This window comes from Pogonomyrmex barbatus, unplaced genomic scaffold (assembly GCF_055798465.1).
Source record: "Pogonomyrmex barbatus isolate J1 unplaced genomic scaffold, ASM5579846v1 scaffold1, whole genome shotgun sequence".
Classification (NCBI taxonomy): Eukaryota; Metazoa; Arthropoda; class Insecta; order Hymenoptera; family Formicidae; genus Pogonomyrmex; species Pogonomyrmex barbatus.
Window position 1 is genome coordinate 6596853 of NW_028297098.1, and position 13920 is coordinate 6610772.

General features: G+C 41.5%; 1 protein-coding gene across 3 annotated transcripts in view; it reads left to right on the forward strand.

Annotated features, from left to right (window-relative positions):
- The window catches only part of LOC105432352 (uncharacterized), a 76282-nt gene extending 62938 nt beyond the window's left edge, over positions 1–13344 (forward strand). For all 3 annotated transcript variants that reach the window (XM_089085421.1, XM_089085423.1, XM_089085422.1), the window contains 4 exons: positions 5375–5688; positions 6274–9366; positions 10394–10737; positions 11237–13344. In XM_089085421.1, coding sequence (XP_088941547.1) covers positions 5375–5688; positions 6274–9366; positions 10394–10737; positions 11237–11779 — 4294 coding nt within the window. In that variant the 3' untranslated portion in view covers positions 11780–13344. The remainder of the gene's footprint in view (positions 1–5374; positions 5689–6273; positions 9367–10393; positions 10738–11236) is intronic.
- Positions 13345–13920: the final 576 nt, after the last annotated feature.

Consider the following 13920-nt stretch of genomic DNA (forward strand, 5'->3'; position numbering starts at 1 on the left):
GATATTATACGCAAAACGTAATTTACCAGAATGGAAATTAATTAAATAAAATGACGTTAAAAGCTTGTATCGCAGAAAATTAAATCGTAATTGCGCTACAATGAGAATATTTGTAATTAAGTGCGGTCTGATGACAATTATATATCCGTAACGAATCTAACTGCCGAAATGATTGTGCTAGTGCCAATCAAACTTAACGAGGGTTGTTATCGCATCGCCCCAGCAAATGTGCCTGCCTGACCTTAATACCCCGTGCAAAGCGCTATTCGTGCCTACGATAGTTCACGCACTATTACACAGATTTCTATCAATTACGATCGGATAGCTAGTTGTCGCCTGTATACAGTCGGAATACCTTCCGATGAATTTATCCGCTAGACGATTTATCTTCGATGTCGCTCATTAACTTTATCACTTCTCACTGTGATCATTTTTCCCGCGCGTGTATTTCCAAGCGTAACACTTTGTTCGTCGAAACGTGCCACGTTCAATCTCCAATTCGCGTCCTTCAATCAAGAAAATGCGAAACGTTCGTATATGTGAATGCGCGCATATCCGCACGATGAAAGAGTCCGCTCCGAAAGTTCCGCGGATGATTTTGCAATCAGATCGCTTGAACGCTCCGATAAACGAACTGGATTCACGGTACGTTTAACCGCCAAACGCGTAACACGCGGCAAACAAGTTTTGCGAGCGAATGCACGGAACACCGTGCATTGCGGCGCAAGTCATGCCCACGCGATGGGGAAGCATGGGGAAGCATGGGGAAGCATGGGGAAGCATGGGGAAGCTGCGCCGCTTCTCCGCCGATGGAGGGTGCGGGTAATCTCTCAAGGCGCACTCCGGCGGACTCGGCGAGGGAAGAAATGTACATGTGAAGAAACATATCGCGGTTACTGGCACCGCGGGTTTTATGGTACCGTCTATCTCTACATATCGCGCGCCGGTTTTATATACGGCAGCGGTAGCGGTATATTCTTGAAATTATACGCAGTTTACGAGGAGACGGGTGATACAATGGCCGGTATACGCCGTAAAAACGGAGCCGAGTACAGTTTCGACTGACGCCAACATGGTGCGCGGAGAATTAATCACTCCCCTGTCTTAAATGACAGTAGAGACGGAGGATTCGTAAGCGTTCGAGTTAATCCCGCGAAGCAACTATTTTACTGCCTCGCTTGCCGAGCACATAAAACTTATGAGAAACAATGAGAAGCGGAATAACGATTTAATCAACGTAGCGACGTCCCCTCCCCCCGCTATATTTACATTACAGCCGCATTACATCGATACATTATTGATGAGGAAGCTTCGGTAACTGGTCGCAATAGCTACCAGATTCCGAAACTCTTCATCAAGTAATTAATATGCATGCGCATACATGTTGTTGACATAGCAACGTGTCGAAAAGAGCGACTGCTAATTGAAGTTAAACCATGAAGTTGACAAGTCGTGTCGTATAAATACCTAGATAATTAGAAAACAAAGCAAGTGTAGTTTGAACATTACAATGCGTTATTGTTTCTAAATTTACTTAACATAAATCATAAAATTCTTACTATTACAACGACCGACTTCTTATAACGTTTAGCGATCCCACAATATAGAAATTATTAAATGAATTATTAAAACACTGTAAATTAATAACAGTTTTTATAGGCTGCAGATTATCACAACATTTTATAATCATTGTAATATTGTTAAGAAGAATCTTTTTAATGAATTAAAATATATAAAATTAAATCGTTTTATCGATGAAATATTTCCAGATAATATTTTGTAGATAATATTTAGCCATATACATGCGCACACACACACACACACACACACACACACACACACACACACACGGTCACATAAATTGATACAAAACGTAGCAAAGCAGAGTGGCAAATAAGAATTCAACAAAGAATCGAGAAAACGAGAAGAATGTTTTTCGCTTCGCGTAAACTTTTTAATTCCATTGCTGAAACTTCTTTAGGGCAGCGCGAGAGATTCTGACGAGGAAATGGACGTGCTGAAAGAGACACGTTCGTTTTTCCCCCGTGTGGAAGTGCGCTGACTGTTTTCATCGCGTTAAAACAGCGGAGAAACGTTTTCGCGCTTTATTACCGCCGGTGTTGCATGAAGCGCTGAGTACGCTCTCAAGGAGTACGTACACATATAGCCATACACTTGGATCGAAACGACGTATGTCTCGTAAAGCGCATTTTCTACTGAATTCTCAACTGCCTTCTTCTCTTCGCGAGTTATAATCCTCTGTCGCGTCGGCTTGAAAAGAACGTGCTTTGAACCTCTCGTGCGACTAAACGAATTCCTCCTTCGCAAATCTAAAGTATCTTTCAGTAACTTCAAACTTATTAATCGACACAAACAGGTGTCGCAGATTAAACGTAAATACCGAATTTTCTCTCTCTCTCTCTTTTCATTGCGTTTATTTTATTAAAATAAAAAAATATCTCTTCTTATATACATGGAAAGAACACTTTTGCTGAAATAAAAATCTAAAAATTTAGCCAGATATAAACAGATATAAAAATAATAATTGTCGGAGCGCCAAAATATTTATGTAGGATATTTAAATTGATTGTGAGAATATAAAAAAATTTTTTGCAGTGTTATATTTAAACGTCCTACATGATGATCCAATTTTCGATGACCCAGTAAAGTTATTTTCAGATCTGTATCTGTATCCAAATTTTTAAACATTTCAGTAAAATCATTCTTTCCATCTAGAATAAGAAATATACAAAATAGAGAATACATATAAAAAACAAAAATCACACAGGAAATGCATTCATCATAAACGTTTGCACGTTGGCACGTTAGACCGGATCGTACGGCGAACTATTTGTCACGGCGTAACTTAATTCTATCAATATGCTAGATGCCAATAATTTAAATCGAGAAACTTCTCGCGATATCTTAGTTTACTAATGGCGCGTCGTACACCGGATTCCTAGAGCACGAAGCGTTTATGGCGATCGTGCCAGGAATGCAGCGTATGCCCTACGAACAACATATTCCCCGGGATCGGTAGGGCGAATAGAAATCGGAAAGGTATACCGAGGCCACTGCGAGTTTGCCCAGCCACTCGATCGAAATACTTAAGGAACGATAGCTTCAGCCGGGATTCCGATATAACGCCGACGTTTCTCCGTACGAAGATTAATGTTCAAATTGAAAACGTTTCTTGAATTCCAAGTGAATCCGTCCTTAATCACTCGCTGCGAAATAATCGGAGTACGCTGATTCCTTCGCCCCGATAGTAAAGGGAGTGAGAGAGAAGATCCGATACGATTATCCCCGAAGTCGGCGACTCATTTACCCTCCTGTCACCATCCCTTCACACGATGTGATGGGATGGTAGATGTCTCGTGTACGTACCGTGTTTATCATGTACGATTGTATGTGTACATTAGTGGAATTGCTATTTGTTTGCCCGTCACTTAACAGATATTTCATCCGCTAAGATATTCTCGAGATTGAAAATATTCCCGACTAATAGACGCTCCTTAAACTCATAAAGGAATTTCCCAAAATATTTTCCAGCACGATCTAATTCAACTCTTCTGAGACTCGGCTAATTGTATTTCGCGAAAGATCACTTCGGTGATCTCTTTCGAGTGATCTCTTCTTTTCGACGAGACGACGCACGCACGCACGCACGCACGCCTTGCTGAAGTCTCGAATTTTAAAGCCTTTAGTACGTCCCGTGAAACGTTTTCTCCATGTGTTTTATCACTCGATCGTAAAGGTGGTGCTCGTTGGCGCTCCACGTAAATGTGAATGTGTAGATGAGAATGGTGTACCCCTATTGAGGCTTTTCGTGCCGCGATCCTGCAGCCGGGTCAGAAAGAAGAGGCATTCGTAGATTCAGTTGGGCGTGAATAGCGCGATATCGCGGCTTGGCGCTCCCGAAAAATCGATTCGGTCTAGACGCCGTCTTTGTGATACAGATTTCTGAATCGGCTATTGCCGCCGCTCGATTACGCGTAAAGAGCTTTATGGGCGTTCGTCCTTCCTGCACGACATATGTATCATCTTTTAAGCCCCGCGTTCTATGTTAGGATAGAAAGCACATTTATCATAATATTTCCGTAAAAAGTTAAACAGCAATCTAATTTTGATGTATTTCCAATTATAAGGTCCAAAAAAAACCATGTAATATCTTTTAAACGTGTATTTATCATGTTAATGTGTGTGTTTATCATGTTTATAAAATATTTTTCCCGTTGAATGCTACGTGAGAAATGCAGCTTTACAGATGAGAATTTACGAACAGTTTCTGTTATGTATTTTCGATATGTCCAAACCGAACGTCATTTAGACAGACACTCATTAGTGTCGCTGACAACCATTGACGTTATGCCCATTTGAGTAATAATCTCTTGGTAGATACTATCAAATTAAGAACATTGTCTTTGAATATGCAACTGATGCAACTTCGCATAATCATATTCAGCGGATAATTCTGCGTACTAAATTATTGTGTAAAATTTTGTATATAGTCGAAAAAGTTGATGTTATCTATAATAGGACTTACGCGATGTAAAATTTAAATAAAATATAAAATATCTCATAAATTATTAATTTTTCGATAATCATTTCAATACCATTAAACATATAATGACGAAAGAGATTAATTTATGCAAAAAGGCATATATATATACACACACACACACACACACACACACACACACACACACACACACACACACACACACACACACACATATTGATGTTTTAGATCCTGCGTATGCAGAAATATATTGTTTAAAAATTATCTTTGCAAAAGAAATTTTTTTTGAAAAAGTGACTGTACTGTCTCAAGAGACCGTAATAATAATAATTTTTTTTATACGAGTCGAATAATTTTTATGTCTTCTTGTATTCGTATGCACCTCCGTCTTAGTAAGACGTGCACTCTTTGTTATTCAAGGAAGGCTATTCGCACTATTCTGAGAGCTTGGCCGTACTTTTTCGTAAACATGCTCCAGCACGCGCTGCATAGTACCCTCCCCTTGTCTGGTGGGCGAAGTTTAACTTTATCCGTGAATTTATTCAGACAAGAATCTCTCACGGCAAAGGTAGCCGTAAATATTTGTCAGTGAAATACGAAAATTTTTAATAAGAATAATAACGCCGTAGCGTTATCATGATTACATGCAAATTAAAGAGTTACAATTAAAAATATAATTCTATTTAATTCAAAGGGAATATTAACTTTGTAATATTTAAAATAATAAAAAAAATTGACATTTCGCTACGCGATTTTTTTTCTACGCTGCGAATTCAAGTCGCAAATATAACTAGTCGTTCGACGTAATGTCACATTCGATTTCACAGTTTTTCCTGTGACTGCTTGTTTCAGGAAGCTTCTTGTGATCTGTCAGGCGAGGAAACGGGATTACGGATGTGACGATACGATGACGCGAGATCCGCAAGAACGGGAAGATCATCCGTGCGCTGTAGATCGGCGGCGGATCCCGAGGATGGTCCTCCAGATCCTGTTCATTCAAAATTTCTTTACATTTAAAGCTGTTGCTCAGATAGCTGAATGTCCGTTGTTGGCAATAACTCCGAACTGTCCTTGCTATAACTTTGAAGACGGTCTCTTCTTGGAATGCGCTGGCGCTACGGAAGAGACTCTAAGAACCACACTGCAAGGCATGCTAAGTGCTACCGGTAAGTTAAATGAGAAGAGAGAGAAGTCAAGAATTCCAGACGATGTAATCGAGAACCGAAATTTGCGAAATTTAATTACATACATATAAAATGTATTTATAATATTATAATATTGTGTAGAAGTAATATTTAAAAGTTTTTTAAAAGTTATCTTTAAAGATGTGTTAAAGATCTATAATACTTTTATACGAATAAATATCTTTGTGAAGTGATTAGACTTATAACATACTTCATTTTAAATTAGATACGTATATTAATACCGTAGCGGTAGTTTTAGAACTTTTTAGATCTAATATATTTATCGATATCTAAAAGTCAGATTTATCGATTGACCTATTAAATTTACTCACACGTCACACTTCATTTAATGTTTTAATGTTGCACTACGTATATAGTGTGTGCGCGCTTTCTTATGTTTTCATAGTAGTTTCAACACGAAGTGAATGATGTGGAGAAAGCCATTTTCTTTAATGCGCCGTATAAAACTAATGAAACGTGCAATCAGCCAAAGTTGCCAAACTCAAAGTTTATGTTATCGCGCGATTCGATGAAATTAATAGCTGTGCCCTTTACGATCGTTTTCAGGCGCGGGCACGATGGTACAGTCGTTGAGCGTTTACGAGCTCGACAAAAGCATCGAGGAACTGAAAGAAGACGCGTTCCCCCCTGGCTCGCAGATCAGACATCTTCAAATCTCGCATTCGTCTCTGCGGGAAGTAAGCGAGCGCGCCTTTATCAATCTGAAAGATAGCCTGGAATCCTTGGCACTGGTCTCCGGTCGTTTGCCCCACGTGCCGCAAAAATCACTGGCCGAACTACGGAAACTGGCCGCTCTGGATCTCGAAACGAATCTAATACAGGATCTTTCGTCTTACTGTTTCTACGGCTTAAAGCTAATGAAGCTGACTCTAAAAGGGAATCAAATATCAAAAATTTCCGAATACGCGTTCGCGGGTCTCGAGGATAGCCTCAGCGATCTGGATCTGGCTGAAAACAAGTTGAAGCTGTTTCCCATGGCTCCCCTGAGAAGACTCGAGAGCCTGGCCTCGCTCAGGCTAGCGTGGAACGAGATATCGGAGCTACCCGACGACGGTTACAGCCTCCTCAGCTCTCTGCTCATTCTCGATCTGAGCAGCAACAATTTCGAGAAGCTGGCCGAGGACTGCTTTAGACCCTGCCCCATCCTTCACACTCTATCCCTTTACTACAATTCCATCGAGAGCATTCACAAGGACGCCTTCGCGTCGTTGAAAGATCTAGAGTCGATCGATCTAAGCCACAACAAAATAGTCTTCCTCGACGTGGCGACATTCAAGGGGAACGAACGCCTGCGCACGATCGAGCTCAGTCATAACCACATTCACTACATTGGCGGCGTGTTCGCGCGATTGCCCGAACTGCGGGAACTTTATCTGGCGGAAAACAATATCCTGGAGATCCCGGGAGATGCGTTCGCCGGCAGCGTCAGCCTCGCGGTGGTGTATCTCCAGCAGAATGCCATCCGTAGAATCGACGCCAAGGGTCTCACGAGTCTCACGCAGCTGGCGCAATTGCATCTGAGTAACAACTACATCGAGAAAGTGCCGCGGGAATTCCTCGAGCACTGCGAGAATCTCTCGTCGCTCTCCCTGGACGGTAACAAGATCCGCGAGTTGCAACCGGGCACATTTCTCAAGCTGCATCAATTGCGCGAACTGCGGCTGCAGGATAATCATATTACGGAGGTGAAGCGCGGCGTTTTCACGCCACTGCCGGCGCTCCTCGAGCTACATCTGCAAAACAACGCCATTACCTCCATGGAGACCGGCGCGCTGAGAACGCTGAATAGCCTCCAGCACGTTAATCTTCAGGGCAATCAGTTGACCATGCTCGGCGACGTCTTTCAACTGTCCGCCTCGGAGTCGTCTTCCGGCGGAAGCTCTTTGGTGTCTATTCAGTTGGACAGCAACGGCTTGGCCGTACTACACAATGACTCCCTGCGCGGTCAGGCATCCGTCAGAATCATGTGGCTGGGTCACAACAAGCTGACACACCTGCAAGCTCCTCTCTTCAGAGATCTTCTCTTGGTCGAACGCCTTTATCTGACGAACAATTCCATATCCAAGATCGAGGATGCCGCTTTTCAGCCGATGCAGGCTTTAAAATTTCTCGAGCTCAGCATGAATAAACTGAGTCACGTAACGGCGAGAACATTCTCGGAGCTGCACGAGCTCGAGGAACTGTATTTGCAGGATAACGGCTTGAGACGACTCGATCCTTACGCATTGACGGCCCTTAAGAAGCTCCGAGTGCTGGACCTGGCGAATAATTATCTCACCGTTTTGCAAGACGCGATTTTTCAGGAAGATCTGCCAATTAGAACGTTGAATCTGAAGAACTGTTCGATAACCACGGTAGAGAACGGTGCCTTTCGCGGGCTTAACAATTTGTTCGATCTCAACTTGGACGATAATCTCCTCACGGCGACGGCGCTGATGCGTCTGCACGTTCCCGGTCTTCGAACACTCGCGGCGTCCGGCAATAATTTCAGTCAGATCACGGAGCACTGTTTCAACGGATTGCCTTCCCTGCAGGAGCTGTTCCTGGACGGCTCGCAGATAAGTCAACTGCCGGAAGCCATCTTTGTGCTAAACCGAAATCTGGCGCGTCTACACTTGAATCACAATCACCTGCGTGCTCTGCCACCAGGCATCTTCGACAGATTGCTGTCGCTGCGAGAGATACATCTGGATCACAATCGATTCCAGGATATTCCGTACTCGGCACTCGCGAGTGCTCTTAATCTTGAAATTCTCACGCTGTCGACCAACGAGATCCTCAACGTCGACGTGGCCAGTTTCGCCAGCCTGAAGCATCTGAGAGAATTGGATCTGAGCCACAATAAAATCGAGACGATGTCCGGATTCGCGATGGCCAATCTGTCACGCTTGATATCCGTGGATCTCAGCCACAATAACTTGAACGCCCTACCGGCGAACTTTTTCGCCCACTCGTCTTTGTTGCGAAGGGTGGATTTGTCGGAGAATAAATTCCGACAGATACCGGCGGTGGCTCTCTCGGGTCAAAATCTTCCCGGTCTGGCCTGGCTTAATCTCACGCGGAATCCTTTAAACAGAATCCACGATCTGCCGTCGGAAGCGATGTACCCTATTCTTCAGGAAGTACATATATCTGGCACAAATCTGAGCATAGTAACTTCGCAAGACTTCGAAGCTTTCCCGGCGCTGTTGCATCTTTATCTAGGTCAAAATTGTATTCTACGAGTATCGCCGGGCGCCTTTCGCAGTCTTCCGAATTTGCTTACTCTTCATCTCGGCATGAACAGCTTGGAGATACTGCCGAAAGAGAGACTCCAGGGAATGGAGCATTTACGGATACTCAATTTAACGCACAATCGCCTGAAAGAACTGGAGGAGTTCCCGGAGGATCTCAAGTCTCTTCAAATACTGGACTTGTCTTACAATCAGATCGGCATCGTCGGCAAAGTAACGTTCAAAAATTTAATTAGCCTGGTGGAACTGCATCTTTATGGTAACTGGATAAACGCCATCTCCAGCGAGGCATTCAGACCTCTGAAGAAGTTACGTCTACTTGACTTGAGTAGGAATTACCTGGAGAATCTGCCGCTGAACGCTTTTCGGCCACTCGAGACGCAAATAAGAAGCCTGCGAGCTGAAGGTAAGCTTAAACTTAAAAATGCCTAGTATTTATAATTAATTAATTTCGCACTCGCACACTTTTGTTCGCCCTTTCTCGAGAGCAGTGACACGGCTGCGGAATTTGATATATAAATGGATGAGAATACGATATAGAAAATTTTCTCTCGGCTATCCCAGCGGCTATCGATCCGAATAAAGTTGCTATACTACTTGGAAATCAATCGTATCGCTAGTCACGTATCACCATATCTCAAATCAATATTCAATACTGAAACAATCTAACAAGTTCGGATAACTTCATCTCATTTCAAATTCACGAACTTGAATCTCTCATGGTATCTTAATATTTCTCAGAAACTTACTTAAAATATAATATTTAGGACTATATACCTTTTTATAAAGTGTACAAAAAAATTCAACGTAGTACATATTATCATAAGGCACGAAATATTATCCCATTAATCCGTTTATTCATGAATCCCATAGATATATTTTATGCTAATTAGAAAGTACTGAAGCAGAATTATAAAATTTAATTATCGTTAATGCATGAGGTTTATAATTAATTTTAGTCAATTACAACACGAGAGGGAATAAATGAGACTTATATTTATGATTATTCTTATATCATACATGAACTTTTAATTACATTTGAATTAAATTTTCATTGTGAATAACTGGAATGAATAGTTTCTCACAGTATCGAGCAACTGTAACTCATAAAATATATTTAAAAATTTATTTTTGTATTAAATTCATACAACCTATAAATACTGTCTTGCTCAATAAATAACTTAATTTATTATCGAGTTACATAACTTCAGAATTATTCAAGCATTGTTTTTAATATATAATAAAAATATGCTGATATCTCATATTTAAATATGTACTCGGCATTATTATCATATTTTTACTATAAATAATTAAATAAGCTGTTTCAATATCGACTCATTATCAATATTTTTAGAGTTGTTGAATTTCTAAGTCGACTTTTATAAATAGAACATCGCGAACAATAGCGAATTTTGTCCTATTCTCATTGGCAGAGAACCCTTTACATTGTGGCTGCGAATCCCAAGAATTGTGGGAATGGTTGAGAGACCATCAGAAATTGGTGAGTGGAGTCGGTGGTGGTCGTAGCCGCGGAAGAAATGGTGTCGGAGTCGGTGACGTCGAGGGCGGTTTGTTAAGATGCGAGCAACCACCCGAGCTCCGGGGTCTCGTCTTCCTCGATCTTGACCCCCACGCTTTCTGTTCCGCTCCGCTGGTCCTGAAACTCGCAATTCAGGACATTCAGCCCTTCTCCGTTCTCGTATCGTGGCAGAGCAGGAATCATTCCGGTCTTCACGGATACCAAGTGGCGTATCATGCCTTGGACAACGTCGACGAGGTAAGAGTTTTTATTATTGTGTGAGAAAAGTCGTAACCTTACGCTACGTTGAATAAAGTGAACAGAAAGGAAATGTCAAATTAAAAAAAAAAAAAAAAAAAGAACTTTGCACTATCTAGCAATTTATGAGACTAATGTTTTTTTTACTAAATTACATATTTTCAAGACCTTTCTTTTATTATCATTATTTCAAACAATATTAATAAAATTGTTGTAATAAGTTACATCAGTACTTATTCTATAAATTTACTTTTTATACTTTTTATTTAATCATCAGTATTTATTCCGTTAATAATAATTTCATATATATATCATATTTTCTCACAGAATGTAGCACATATTGAAAATAATATGTTAAACAGACACATGCACGTGAAAATTATTTCTAAAAAAAAAATCGTGCTGCATCATTTCTCCGAACAATCATTTCTTATTTATTCGGCGCAGAGACAAGAAGCCCGCGCATGTTGATGGCGAAACGTTTCCGTCGGCGTTTCAGGTACGGGGTAAGCTGCTGGATCCAAAGGCACGTTCGGTGAGATTGACAAAGTTGGCATCTGACACGCGCTACCTGATCTGCGTACTTGGTTTGGGCAGTTGGGGTACACCGATCCCGGAAGACATCGGCTCCTGGCAATGGAACGCCTCGCATGATGACGTGATCGAGGGATCCTCGTTGCCCGTGATGGTGAACTCGCCTACGAGCCGGTGCACCGAGGTCAGAACTTTGGACGCGCCTGATTCGATAGTGGGTGACGGCACGGTGAGCGACAGGGGCAGTTTGGCGAATATTCTCACGAGACGGCTGGGCTTGATCGTGGGCAGTTGCATGGGCTTCGTCGTCTTCGTGGTGCTGATCTCCGTTCTGGGCTATATGAAAATGAAGAAGCAGAGAGCGACGGTCAAGCGGGATCAGCCGTTGTCCTCGAATCCCCCGGAGTATATGTCCTACAGGCACTTCTCGTTGCAAAGTGGCGACAGAGCGGAGAACACCTGTCCGAGTTTCATCAGCAACATCGGGCCTTCGCCCGTCAGCTCGTAGCAGAAGGCGAAGGAGTCTCGTAAAGAGGCCATTCAACATGACATCGAGATGAAAACAGTGTCGACTTGCACCAATATCTACAGCTAATAATCACGCGGCGCGAGAAGACGACATGTCGTGTTGACGACGCTTCCGGTGTCATCGGAAAGAGTGACGAGAAACGGGATAGTCGCGTGTGATCTTTGGATCTTCGAATCTCTAACACGCGTTTCAAATAATCGAATGTCCATCGATTATGTCGAACACGTCATGGAACGATAGTTCGTGACGATCGTTCGTGACTCTATTTCGATCGTCACGTCTCGACATAATTTTTTTTACTTCGCGAACGTGATCCACGAAAGAAACGCCATTGAATAGCGAAATAATCAAAACAGCACTATCAGAAAATTTTTTAATCCACAACAGCACTTCGACGCGGAAGATCTTTTTGTACTATATACACCGCCGAACATGACCGCGATGTCAATATTTTCGCGATTAAGCTTGTGTACGAAAGAAGGAATTCATCGAAAGAAACGTAACAAGCAAAGTGCCAAAAATACATGTTTTTGCAAATAATTTAAGCCTCTCCATTCGCGATTGTTTGGGTGTGAAAGCACGACTTCCACTATGAAAACGAGTAATTTAATCTCGTCGTAGGCAAGAATTATTAGCAAATTTCAATGTGCGCGACTTAGGCACGTCACAGCATTTAAATTTTCGTGCCAAAAGACTGGAAAATATTCTCGCAAGAAATTCAAGGATTCCCCGCGAGAAAATCAAACGTACACGATAAATTTAACATTTTGACAGGGGATTTTACCGGAGTGAATTATTCTTTATAGTTTTCCTTCCTTTTTTACGACGTATACCGCGGGAAAAACTGCCGGACGTTTAACGGCGAATACATTTCCCATTGCTTTACGAAACAAGCAACTGAGCAACGACTATCGAAACTCTCACTCACGAAACTTCGAATCTCTCGTACGAAGACTGATTTTTTACGCCATTTAAAATTTCCTCCATAATTCCGAGACTCCTCTGCGTATCGTACTCTTGGCGCGACACTCTTTTGTAAATACGATGTAACGTGAAAGATCGCCGGCATAACGATGTCCATGCAGATCCGTGTATCCGTGAAATTCGTCTTTATAGTGCTGCGCAAGCAATATTACACTTATCCGTATCGATAGTCTCTAATGATCAGCACTAATGTAATTATTATAAGAATAAATGCGATCCAGCGTGAAGGACGTCGCATCCTTATGACATCGCGATAGAAAAGATTTTACGAACGATCGTGATCTAGCCTCTTTTGATAATATCACGTTACGAGGCGGATACATCTTGTGACATTCGAGCGAGCACATTCGACCTCTTGAATTGTGAAAGACTAAGTGTAATTCCTGCCAAAAGAAAAGAAGAAGAAATAATCGATTCCAAGTTGCCAAATGTTAACTGTGTATCGAATATCGTGAAAAAAAATCGGCTTATTGTATATAGATAGAAGATATGTATACACATAGCATTCTTTATTATAGCCTAGGTTTTCGGTTAATAAAAGTATCCCACAAAGCTGTAAATTGATTATTTCAATTATAATTCATGTAACTTCTTCCTCGATCCTTTATTAAGAAAAATAAATTAACAATTATTAATTTTTATTTTAATTTTTTACTGAAATAATCAACGCGAAGGGATCAGGAAGCGCAGAGAGATCATAATAACAATAAAAAAATGACTATTTGTTACAATCATCTGTAATCTGATTCAACTTTATCGCGGCGCGATTATTTATTCGTTTTGTGCTAAGATTACGTGTGAAACGTTTCATTTATGATTCAACTGCCATTCCAGCCAAATGGAATTTCCTAGCATATCTCCGTTAAGGCGATCCGTTAAGTCATCTCACACGACTAATTAATTAATTATAATGGCAGCTTAGACCGGACAGCTTAGAACGCGTCTGTGGTTCGCATAGATTTCGTAATTAACTCGAGTCTATCCCTGAGCGTCAATCAGTTCCGATCTGATACGTCGAAGGAGGATATAGCTGCAAGGAGATATATCTTCTAATAATACATGCTTCAATCCAAGTCTGTTTTGGAGCTGCATAATATCACAGATGACTTAGTACTACGTCCCGCGTGGCAGGTAAG